General features: G+C 29.8%; 1 protein-coding gene across 2 annotated transcripts in view; it reads left to right on the top strand.

The window, feature by feature from the left end:
* The window catches only part of LOC107436844 (cGMP-inhibited 3',5'-cyclic phosphodiesterase 3A), a 286,371-nt gene that overhangs the window by 142,191 nt on the left and 131,480 nt on the right, over positions 1-12,700 (top strand). For both annotated transcript variants that reach the window (XM_071178926.1, XM_016048661.3), the window contains exon 3: positions 394-599. In XM_071178926.1, the coding sequence (XP_071035027.1) occupies positions 394-599 (206 nt within the window). The remainder of the gene's footprint in view (positions 1-393; positions 600-12,700) is intronic.

Genomic DNA, 12,700 nt, shown 5'->3' with positions numbered 1-12,700 from the left:
TATTATATATATATATATATATATATATATATGAGAGAGAGAGAGAGAGAAACTGATTGCAGATTTGACTCGAAAGTATCGAAGATCTGTTTAAAAAATATCACGCAACAGAAAACATAAAAAAGCTGTTGTTCAGTATAATTAGAAAGCTATATTACAAAAACGGACATTTCCTGATGGGATATTTTATTCCTTTTTAATGCTATATGGATATATTATTAATGGTATTTAAATATTTAGTCGACAAGCTACTCTCCTTTGCATTTAGACCAATTCAATTCTATTATTCTTAGAGCAGATCGAATTTAATATTCAAACTAGTTAATTTTATTTCACAGATTAATCATTATAAGAAAATTAAATTTTTGTTAACTAAATGCATTTTTCTTTCAGAGGTTACGTCGAAATCTTCCCCCAAGTATACTGCGGCGCATGTCAACCAGTACATGGACTACAACAACTTCAGCCACGGGATTACCTACTCTAGAACCAGAACCCTCTCGAAAACGTAGCACAAGTTTTAGACATCCAACAGATTCACAGAACACTTCTCCTAGAGGTGGTAGTAGTCCTCAAACAGGTTGTGCGGTCTCACCTAGGTGAGTTTTTTTTTTAAAAATATTTTCAGACATTTTACATACATATTTTTTAAATATAAAATAATTTTAAAGAACTTAAACTGAGCTGTTTTTAAAAGCTGGTTTTAAAATATGTTTCAATTAGCTAGTTAATAAGATAGCAAGATAGTTAATTATTAATTACCATGATAAATGACACCCTTTTTATTATGTTTCTTTTTAACATTCTACCGTACAACTTTCTTAAATTTTTGTTTCTTTCTCTTCTGAGGAGTTTTTTTTTCCTGTTATTGGTTTAAAAACAGTAGTTTTTGTAATTAATTTTTAATTATCAAGTATTTTTGCTTTTTTTATTAATAATCTTGATACTATGTGTATCAGTAATTCAGCATTTTTATGGCGTTCTAATAACTTTTCTTACACTATCTGATAATAAGTATTTAGATACCTCCGATAGAACAGGAAAAAAAATGATTCTCATATCAATAATTGTTCAAACAACTACTTATGAAGTTATGCTTTCTACAATTTCTTGCATGACGGCTTGTGATATTTTCTTTAACTTGGCTATGGGAAGACATTAATCAGGATCAAGTATTGAGAGAAATTTACCTTTGTGGAGGACTTTTTGATCGAACTAACCCGCATTTACGTTGCATATAGAGGAAAACCACGATATATTTATTTTCGACTACGCTGCATAGTCAGGCTATAATTCGATAATACAGCTAATCACATGATTGGGTCTAATCATATCGTTGTGTATGGCGCGTGAACTTTGAGGCTAGGGTTTGTTAACTGAAGCAATTTTCGGTTCAGATTTAATTGCATACCAGCAAGCGACGTTATGCGTGGGTATTGAACCTAATATGCTTCTCTACGCGTGACATCGCTTGCTGGCATCCAATTGCAGTTTACGTGACCTTGAGTAAATCAAAGCAGTAAAAATGATAACAAATACGCAACATATAAGGGATATTATTGGCAAAAAAATTATATATCCCTTAAACTTTTGTTCAAAATTCCTTTTCTTAAATATTAGAAGTATTTTTGCATAAACAATTCAAATTTTACAAAAAAATGGGTGTGTTATCAGGTTTACCACTACAAGAAAGGACAGATAAAACTTAACTTTTTACGTGATCTTCTGAAGTAATAGTCCCTCTGGAGAAATAACAATGTTATCGAATCATTCCCTACTGTGGCATTTAGAAGTGCTTTTAAGTGCAAAACGGGCACGTAAGCTAAAACATCTCTTACTTGCAGACATTTCTATTTAAAACATCACGTTCAGCTAAGAAGTCTGTGGTATTTAAATTGTTTTTCCCTCTGTCGCATTGAGCCCAATTTGATACCCCTATGTGTACTATAGATTGTATCAATGCTGGTATGAGTAGTATAGAAATTATACTATGTACTGCTGGCAATACAGAATTTATACTATACACTATTAAACTATGAAAATTACATTTTTTTGTTATAAAGAACTTTTATGGGGAATTGTGTTTGCAATAAATCTTTGCTAAGAAGAAGATAAAACATAATAAATTAAAAATAGGAAATTTCATAGAATGAATATAAAGGCATAATATAAATTGTGAATTATTTAATAAAGAACTTTTTTACAGCAATGATAAAAAATCATATTGAAAATATTCTATTCATTTCAATTGAAAATCTTTTAAATAAATCTTACTTTGTATCGTTTTAGTTTAGTAGGGAAAAAAAACATTTCTTCAAAATTAGCTAAAGTTTTAAATTCAGTTGCCTTGCCCATTTTTCATTGTTAACTGAATACCCGTTTTCCAAACTGAATAAAAAATTAAATTATCAATAAATCAGTACTGAAAAAAACACTACGAAATCATGTACAAAACTAAAAGTGAACCAACAAAATTAGTAAAGCTAACGTAATGTCATTTTTTTGCTTATTATTATTTTTTTGCCATAGATTAATCAAAACGTCAAAACGCGTTTTTGGTTGTTCATCCCACCGAAATAACGATTAACTATGTGAAGATCGTTTAGAATTAATGTTATTGCTTAAGACCTAATCATGATGGTTAAAATTTACAAAATTGAGTGATTTTCCCTGGTACTTATCCCTTTCAAAGGCACGCAAAACCCCTCTTTCTACATTAACTATATTAAAACTGCACGGTATTAATGCTGTTTTAATTTAAATGATAATTTTATCTACAATAGTATATTTGGTATTGATTAAAATTTCACCAATAAATATTATGCCAAAAATACCTAGTACCAATTTTAATTAAGCAACATTGGCGTCAATAATAGTATGGCGATTTTTTTATATTCTTGAATGAATTAGTACGATTTTTCTATTACTTTTTCTTTTCAATACATAACTTTTGCTTTCCATTTCATAACTTCTGCTTTCCATTTCATAACTTCTGCTTTCCAATACATTTTATTTCCATTAATATCATTCCATTAATACCGGCTATTACCAAAATTAATTAAGTTTCATTGGCGTCAGTAATAGTAAGGCGATTCTTTACATTTCTCTTAAATTATTTAGTACTATTCCTCTATTAGTTTTGCTTTATAGTACGTAAATTATTGTTTTCTATTTCAACTACCATTGATTTTTAACTATTTAGTTTTATAGAAATACTTTTTAAAATCTTAAGTAATTCTATTCCTATATTGAATGATTCACGTTGGTCATTGAGTTCATCTGACATAACGAATAAACAATAATCAAATACCTAAGAACTTGCAATAAACTCCTTGTTTGATTAATGATAGCTATAATCAAGCAAACATTACTGACGCTAGAAATTATCGCCCTTGTCAATTCTTGCATTCTGCAAACGGCCATTTAATTCACTGGTAATTTCTAAAAGCTTTTTCCATGGTCAACACTCTCTCTTCCATTCTTTGTTGCTTAGCATTCTTGCATTATTTCAAAGAAAATGTTTTACAGTTTTTAAAATTCTCATAATGGAAAAAATCTGTTGACGATACGTTTTCTTAGTAGAGACAGTGATACAGATTTTCAAAAGTTAAATTCTGTTGTCAACTCGGTTGACCACAACATTTAATTTACTTTAAACGCAGATATTGATTTTATTTTACCTTTTACGCATACCTTAGCTACATTGACTTTTAGTAGACTTCACCTTAGTTAGGTCTGCAGGGGTAAAATCATTGAAATTCTTAAATATACCCTGGATGATCTGCTTGCCCCAGAGAGTACATCTGACTAATTTTATCTGGTTTTATTTTTTTTTTTAAACTTTTGGCTTTCCTGGTTTTAATATTTGCTTTTAGTATTTTACCTCGGCACTTACCGTACCCTTTGACTTTGTCCTCCCCTTGGACTAGCATCCTCATTATACATACGACATTCGAAATGAAATTTTGATCTTGGTGAACTTCAGCACCCTCAGTCTTACCTGGGGTCCTCTTTGAATTTTTATCCTTTTAGAGAAACTTTGGTTTACCTTAGAACATTTTTAATCCTGGAGGCACTTGGCCTTGAAAGGGGGACACTTGAACTTTTAGTCGACTATTTTAATTATTCTATTAATCTTATTTTAGTCTTATTTGTATTTAATGTAACTTTTTATATTTTTATCATTTGATGTTTCACCTGACCTTACTTTCATATGTTTTTACCTGTATTTTTGACACTTTTATTGTTGGTTAATTTTATTCACTTAAATGTTTTAAGCGCTTTTAAATTTTTTTTGAGGATTCTGTTTTATTTTAATCATCTTTTTGATTTTGGGATTTTTCCTACGTGTATCAATCTTTTTAGTTTTGATTTTATTTTTCTGTAATTTTGTTGTGTTTAGTTCACGTAACAACGGGTGAAACCCTTATCCGCAAACTTCTTCGGGGGTAGGTCGGTTACTACTACCTAGACCATTACCTAGACCATTACCATTACCTAGACCCATAGATATAAAGGCAGAAAGATCAATCACTCGACCAAACCGACGTCACGGTGAACGTTGACATCACTGGTCTAGTAACTAGTTTGTACTCTATATCCACGCCCTCTAGTGAACTGATGTGCTTGTTTATTGCAGCTGTACATAATTTGTTCTTTTTTTATTTGATTTTTATAAGTTGTAATGATTAATAATAATTGATAACATTCAGCCTAGACCATTAGCTACATTGAACAAACCAGACACATTTTTAAATTTAGATTAAAGGAACACGATAGATGTTTCCGTAACAAGAATGCGATAAATCATCAATTGCTGCACATTGTTGGAGTCGTGAGCATAAATTCAATTTAGACAACGCCGAAATCATTTCCACTTCAGTCACCTCAGGTCATCTTGATGACTTGATTTCATTCGTATGATAGCTGATTTTCTTGTTAATGACATTAGTTCTTCACCCCTCTACAAAGCGTGGGGAAATGTATTTTACCCTGCTTTATCCCTCTCGATCACAGTGGTTTTTATTGTTCAGTTTTTTTTCCCTTTTTATTTTTGTTTCTCTCTCGGTTACTACTGTTATACTAGTTTTGCTTCTCCCATTTATTTTCTATTTTTCGTTGGCAACATAACGCTTTAGATTTCATTCTGTCATTCACGTCTTCTGTCATTCTTGAAACATATCATTCACGTCTGACTAGCATTGAGAATGAGCTCCTATTTTTGAGCACTTGAAACACGCCATTTGATAAGATTTGCATATTAGTAAAATAATAATTCAGTCATTGCTCTGTTTGTAAATCGAAATAAATAAAATAAAACAAATACGAAATATTTAGATCAATAAGTGCAAATAAAAGGAATGATATGTATATCGACTTCCTAAATACACTATAAATTTATGATAATTTTTTCTCAAAATCCCCTCTAAATGAATTGAGTAAATTGCTTTAAGAAATGAAAATTACATTCTAGAGTACAAGTAATATTAGTCGCTAATGGCGTAGGTGTTTGTTCTAATACTTGTCTCAATTTGTAGTTGAAACAGTAGCATAGCATAGAATCCGTTAAAATTACTTGAAGACTCATAAAAACATCACCAAGTGTTTTTGTTATTTTAATTGCTAGTTCAATGTCTGCTTGTGGATGTTTTTTTTTCAAAGTTCTATCCAATTTATTTTAATATTTGTGAAAAAAACGTCTGAGAGAAAAAAAATTAAACAAAAAAAAACTTTTAAACAAAAACTGGAAACTATGACACTTGAATTATTAATACTTTTTCTCGCTGAATTATTTTTATGAGTTGTTTTCAGTTATTATTTATTACCTTATCTTATGAATATTATTACATAATTTTCTCTTTCGTAACGGAATCTAGTTTCCAGCATACATTGTTGAGTATTTTCATTTGGTAATTCCCCTATGGCTCTGCTTCGACAGTATATAAGTCCTTTTTGCAAATGAAAGGATATCTCCATCATTCCCAATTGGTATCCCCATCATCAGAGAGAAAGAATTCGGATTAATGAGCTTCCTGGTCTCGCAAATAAAAGGTCGTAATCACCTGTTATTTGGTTCCATTTAGCGTCGAACATACGCACAAAAAGAAGACATTCTGAACTAGGAAATGGCTCAACAGATCCTCCTGTTTCCTTCATTATTTGGAAGAAAGCACACGCTGCGATTAAGGGTGGATTTTTCTGAATAGTTTACGAACAAAAAAAAACTGAAACGAAAAATACAAAATTAATGATATGTTTGATAACTATTTGCAATTTTCGAATCAGGGCAATCAATGCAAAGCTTATATTGAAACTACAGAAAAAAAATAATAGAAGCATCTTGTCGTTAATCGTTGTGCTTGTTGTAAAATTGTTGAAAAGTACAATTTGAAACCTGGAAAGCTGTATACAGAAACATTCGCCTTAAATAGCTTTCTGCAGCATTCATGTTTCAGTATTTTGTTTTCAAAGTTTCAAGCTTTAACATCTAAATTGTTAATTTACTAAACACTCCTCAATATTTTTACAGATTTCAAACTACTTACTGAAAATTCACTTTTAATAAATCATCATTAACACATTTATTAACAGTTTCAGACTTTAAAATCTATACTTTAAATAGTTTTGCAGGAATTTTATAAATATTTCTAATAGTAGCTTTACAGCTTTTACACTACTTCCGAAAAAATTGCTGTAGCCCTTAGAGCAGTTTTCTTAGTAAGGATATTATATCCATTTTTCCATGGCCAAGACGTTAATTCCATTAGAATGTTCATTTATATGTTTTTACAGCTTTTAAATAGACTTAAAAATCACTTACTTTGGATAGCCACGTTCAAATAAATGCTGTAAGATTTTATCTCCTTGTGCCTATACTTTTTTGTTAAAAAAAAATTGTAAATTATTTACGTCATGGAGAAAAACTTTCATGAAGAAGGAAAAATTTTGACACAAAGAGAAAAATTTCTGATAAAATAACCATTTGGGAATGACATTTTTGGTTTAAAAAAAAGTCTTAATTCCGGTAATAAAACCAAAGTATATTGTATTTATGAACCATCTATTCGGTAATTTTTCCGTTCATATGGTAACGGTTTACCGGACAGTCTGATTTTCGAAATCATGGGTCTTATTACAGTTATCAGTTTGTACAGTGATCAGTTAGAGTTTTTAGCAGTACAGTAGTTATTAGTTAGTAAAAATTCAGAGCTGAAAAGTAAATTTAACCGAATGAATGGTTTTTAAGCGATACTCTAAAGAAGCATGATAATATTGCCAAATTTTATCACACATTATAACATAATATTTTCTGCTTAATTTAACCAAAATCATTACTTAAGTGCTTCTGTAAAAATCAAAGAGCTGTTTCATGTTCTGATAGAACAAGAAAGATGGTAAATTTCTCCATCTTCTGGTAGTTTTGATCACAATTTTTACCTCAATGCTTTAGCTTCTGTTTCACTCAAATAAAATTACTTTATGGAATCAACTACGAAGAATTTTTTTTATTATTATTTACTAGTGATCAATGTTCTCTGTTCGCTGACGTTCCCCAACCCCGATAATTGCTTCGCAATAATTGTTGTTTCTTGATATAAAACAGTAGAAATTATTCAACTGAACATATATGTACTAAAAAGAACACTTGTGCCACCACATCCCATGTCCAAATATTTTCCTTATGATACTATAAAGATCTATTACTGAACGTAAATCATTTTTCGAAATCTAACTATACATATAACATTTATAATTAAAAATGTATTATTGTGACAAATTTGGTGAGTTTGTGGGGGCGGAGTTATCGATCAGGCCAACCTTCATCTATCAAAAGGTACCTCGTGATTGAATCAAGTTAGCTTGTCTTATATACCAGTGAATTGATGGTTAATATTCGTAGTGGTAGTTACGCCACAATGCTCCCCCGCAAGAATTTTATCAGGGATAGAATTCGATTAACTGATACCACTAGTTGCTGCACTTGTGAAAGACCGGGTGAGCTGTAATTAAGGTCACTGGGTTATTGAGTGCTGAATGTGAGAGGTGTATTAACTTCACAGTCGTAGTCGCCCCTGTGTTGTCTTTAGCAGTCGAGTGTATGCAGGCTTACGTTTAGTATGATCGAGATGAGACTGAGCAGCAACAGCGTGAAGAGGTGGATAATGTTGCAGTCACAAGTAGCAAGTCAATCGTTCAATGTGGACTATCCATAGAAATAGGCGTTACCAAGTCGAAGTGGGCGTTACTGCGCGTTCAAATCGCGTCCAGGTCACCAATGTGGGGGAGGAATTATTCGGACAATGCCAATCTTCATCTATCAAAAGGTACCTCAAGATTGAATCAAGGTAGCTTGTCTTATATATCAGTGAATTGATGTTTAATATTCGTAGTGGTAGATACGCCACAAGTTCACAACTGTAATTTAAGATATTTTCTTACCAACCGGATGGATATATTTTAAATGCAATGTTTTCACTCATCAATTTGTGCATAAAGCTAAAAGTTTAGGTCTAAATCATTAAATGATTCTCTTTAAAAGTAATTCATATTAGTATTGCTAACGGTGGTTCATCTATAAAATCTAATTCTAGAAGTTTTATTAAGAAGTGATCAAAGTAATTCTAATTCAACAGTCAAATCTAAGAATATTTAAAGTGTTTAATAAGAGAAAAGAAAAGTGTTTACAATTTAAAGCTCAACAGCTACATGAAATTCTACAAATCGACTGACAATTTATTATGAAAATATGATTATATGAAAATTAATATGAAAAAAACACAACTACTTCGATTTAGTAGGAACAACATATTACGCAATGCTAAACGAATGGAATTTAGTTGTTGTTTATTTAGTTATTGTTATTAGTAGTTGTTGTTATTTGTTTTAGTTGTTGTTGTTTATTTAGTTGTATTTAGTTTCAATAACTTTTCTTTATAATGCAATAAAATCTGGCGAGCAGCTATTTAAACGATCGAACACTTCGTTTGTTTATTTGTGGCTTGAAGTTAGGCTCGCAGAAAATGCCGTTCATGGGTTAAATTTAGTAGGAACAATACAACCTGTGACGTAGGCTATATTATACCCAATTCAAAATTCAGTTCTTTTTTGTTTTGAGCAGTGCGCATGCGTGTCGTTACTTCTACGTTCAACCAGAGGGAGAAAGAGAAAGAAAATTACTTGACGGGAACAAGTATATTAATGTAATTTGCACCAGAAAGTAATAATTGTAAAATGGCTAATAAGATGAGACACCGGTTTAATCAACTTTATCTTAAAACGTAACGTAGAATTACGTCTTTCTAATAATAATAATAATAACAATATTCCTCTTAAACTCTTAATTTAGGAAACAAGCAATACTAAAAGCCTTATAATAACAGTACTGGTAAATATCTTTAAATTAGGGATACAGAAATATTTCTAGGAAAACAATTCCTTTATGACTTATATCAATTTTATGCTGATGACAACCAAACCAATTTGGGAGAACTGGATCCTACCATGTGATTTTCCTTCTGATAAAAATGCACCGCCAACAATAGACACCATCATTAGATTTTTATCTATAATTAGAAAAAGTAAGAAGTATAAGTTCCAAAAATTAATTTTATGTCTTATACTTTTATTTAAGTTTATATAAACAAAAAGACAAAGGCATCGTTATGATTTTGGCAGTCGTTATATTTTGTTTCATTAATGTAGCAATGTGAAAATTCATAAACCAACCTAAATCATCTGTGGCCGAAAAGCAGTGCACAATATTTTGTCTCGTGGGATGTTGCGAGTATTGTCTCGCCTCCTTGCGTACCTTATCTAAAGACAATCGAAACACGTATACTCCCGTCTGTATGCATTAAAGGCAACAACTCACATTTCGCTGTATCGCTACAGAACTGCATTGGGGTGGAGAAATAGTTTTTGTAGCATTACTAATTGCTTCTTACAAGGGAAATACGCATTTCCAAAATTCCTGTTAAAATAAAGTTAAGTTTGAATTAAAGAGTCTGTTTGAATATCTTGGATGAGAAAAATGTTAGCCACAAAATCTGCTCTTATAAGATAAAATATGCCCCTAGGGAAAAATATAATTGTCTCAGTTCATTAACTTTTAAACTAGCAAAAACTTCCCGACTTACCTGCATTCGAGATGTAACAATTTGGCTTTCTACCTTTTACTAAGAAGTTCCCTAGATTAAATCCCAGCTAAGACGTTTGAAATTTATCTCTAATTTTCTTTTGTAAAAATAGTTCCTAACAATCGAATATGCTTTATTCAATTTATAAATTATTATTTTTTATTTAAATTTTTCCTTAAACATTTAAATTTTTAAAGATTTAAATTTTTGAAAAACAAATAAATTAATATTTATTTATTTTTATTTTACAATAAAATAAATGGATTAATGAAAATAAATAAAATAAAGGGGGCAAAATAAAAAAATTGTGTTTTAAATGAAATTTTCTATTTTAAAAAAAAAATACAAATTAGTAAAAAATTTATTTTTAATAAAAATGTATGACTTATTTAATAACAAATTTTATTCAAAATTTAAATTAATATAATATTATATATATATTATCCATATATTTTAAATATTTAAATATTATTATTTTAATGTTATAATAACTATTATATAACTATATCATATAACTATATTATATAACTATATTATATTATGTAACTATAATATTTTAATATTATAATAACTATTTTAATATTTTAAATACATATTATCCATATATTTAAAAACAAAAATGTGTTTTAATGATTTTATTTAAAAAAAATATTATTTAAATTTAAAAAAAAAATAATAATTTATAAATCGAATAAAAAATATCATGCAGCTCTCAATCTTTTTTAAAATTCAACAGTCCCACCTGAGATTTAAAGGAATCGGTAGGTAGAAAGCGGAAAAAGCGGTAGAAAGCTGGTAGAAAGCGGAGACCCTAACCATCACACCACGATTACACCTAAGTCCGAAGGTTTTTGTTAGTTTAGAAGTAAATATACTACGATTTTAATGGGCAAATTTTTCCTTAGGGGCATAGGTGGTTAATTTTTACCCTATCCAAGGTTATCAAACTTGCTCTTCAATTAAGCCTAATTTTGTTTTAATAGGAATTTTCGCAATGAATACTTCCCTTGTTAGTGAACGTGCAGTTAAAAATGCAAGTAAACATATATGTAAACTTACTATAGGTAGAGATTTTTTAGAAATCGCCTATCTTCTTACAAAAAACCTTTATTTCTTATTCAACATATATAAAAAAAAATGCGCGCAACGTTACTGCACGCTTCTTAGTAAACATACAAAAAAAAAGCGTTTTTAATGCTTTTATCAGATTCTTAGCTTGTTAATTATTTAATTCTATGTGTTTTTGCTAAGTGTAACGCAGTAACGTTACTTAAAAGGAAATGGTATCGATTACTAGAAATGGTTATGTAAAAAAAGAAAGAAAGAAGAAAAATAGCTTTCAAATGTTTAAAGGTATTCCAATTTTGTTTACCAAAACAATTTTCTCACTAAAAACTACCTTTTTTAAACACTTACAGTAGTTCCATTGACCACATCCTTCGGTTATTTACCTTTTAACAATTACTTTTCAATTACAATGGTTATCTATCACTTAACAATCTATATTCCCAAATTTCTTAAATTATAAATCATGTTTATTTCTCTACTGAATATATTTTCCCATCTAAGAAATTTATAGTTTTAAAATTAATATGTATTTTACTTTATCAGAAGTTTGTTATTTTTCTAAAATATTATAACAAACATATCCTTAAATACGCTTTGTTCGATTTTTAAACCGAAACATTCAAAGAAGATACAAAAAGACTTTTTTATTTAATATTTCCGCTTCCGCTTAATGGGTTTAAAACATTTTTACCTTTCTCTTATTTTTCCTTTTCTCACTGCAGCTTAATACAACGATGTAATTACCCATAAATCTCAAACAAGAAAAAAAAAGCATCGAGTCAATTTTCTATATAAATAAAAAAGTGCTTATACGTGGTTTTAAGTTCCTTACTTGACAATTTTCTTGACACAGACAAAATAGGATGATGTCAAAAAAAAAGTAAAGAAAACACGATGCATATGTCGGCAGTTTCGCAGCTTGAAAATGATTTTCTTATTCCCCGAGCTTCAGGTTATGTTTTCTGGAGGCTTTGAAAAAAGGAAAAGTAAAAACATTCTCCGCATTGAAATGTTTCTTTTCCGACCCTTAAGCTGACGGAGATTTTTCTACCTTGTACCTTGCTCAAGAAATGGCTTTTTTTAAAATTTATTTTTATCGATCAAAACTAACAGCCGTGTCATTGTAGCTTGTCATTGTTTGCCAAACTTGGCGAAACAATGTTCATTCATGTTTAGAGAAAAGAAAAACGATTGAGTGTCATTATTTCATCTACATCTGTTTAACCTAGAACCTCGATGACAAACATCTGAAAGCAATACAAAACAACTATTTTTCCCAATTTATAATATTCATATGATGGTTTATTAATTTCTTTAAGGGACTGTGTAAATATATATTTTTAATCTTTTTCAAAAATATAAATTTCTTTCTTCCTGTCGTTACTAAAGAGCAATCTATGCATTATTCCATAGTTCAGTTTTCTACTACATTTTTATTATTGTTTTATTTCTGTATGCAATGTGGTTGTTGTGGCAATTGTTAATATATGTGCTGT

Source organism: Parasteatoda tepidariorum, chromosome 3, assembly GCF_043381705.1.
Source record: "Parasteatoda tepidariorum isolate YZ-2023 chromosome 3, CAS_Ptep_4.0, whole genome shotgun sequence".
In the NCBI taxonomy this organism is placed as follows: Eukaryota; Metazoa; Arthropoda; class Arachnida; order Araneae; family Theridiidae; genus Parasteatoda; species Parasteatoda tepidariorum.
Note: the sequence above shows the minus strand (reverse complement) of the source record. Positions and strands in the feature narration are given on the sequence as shown.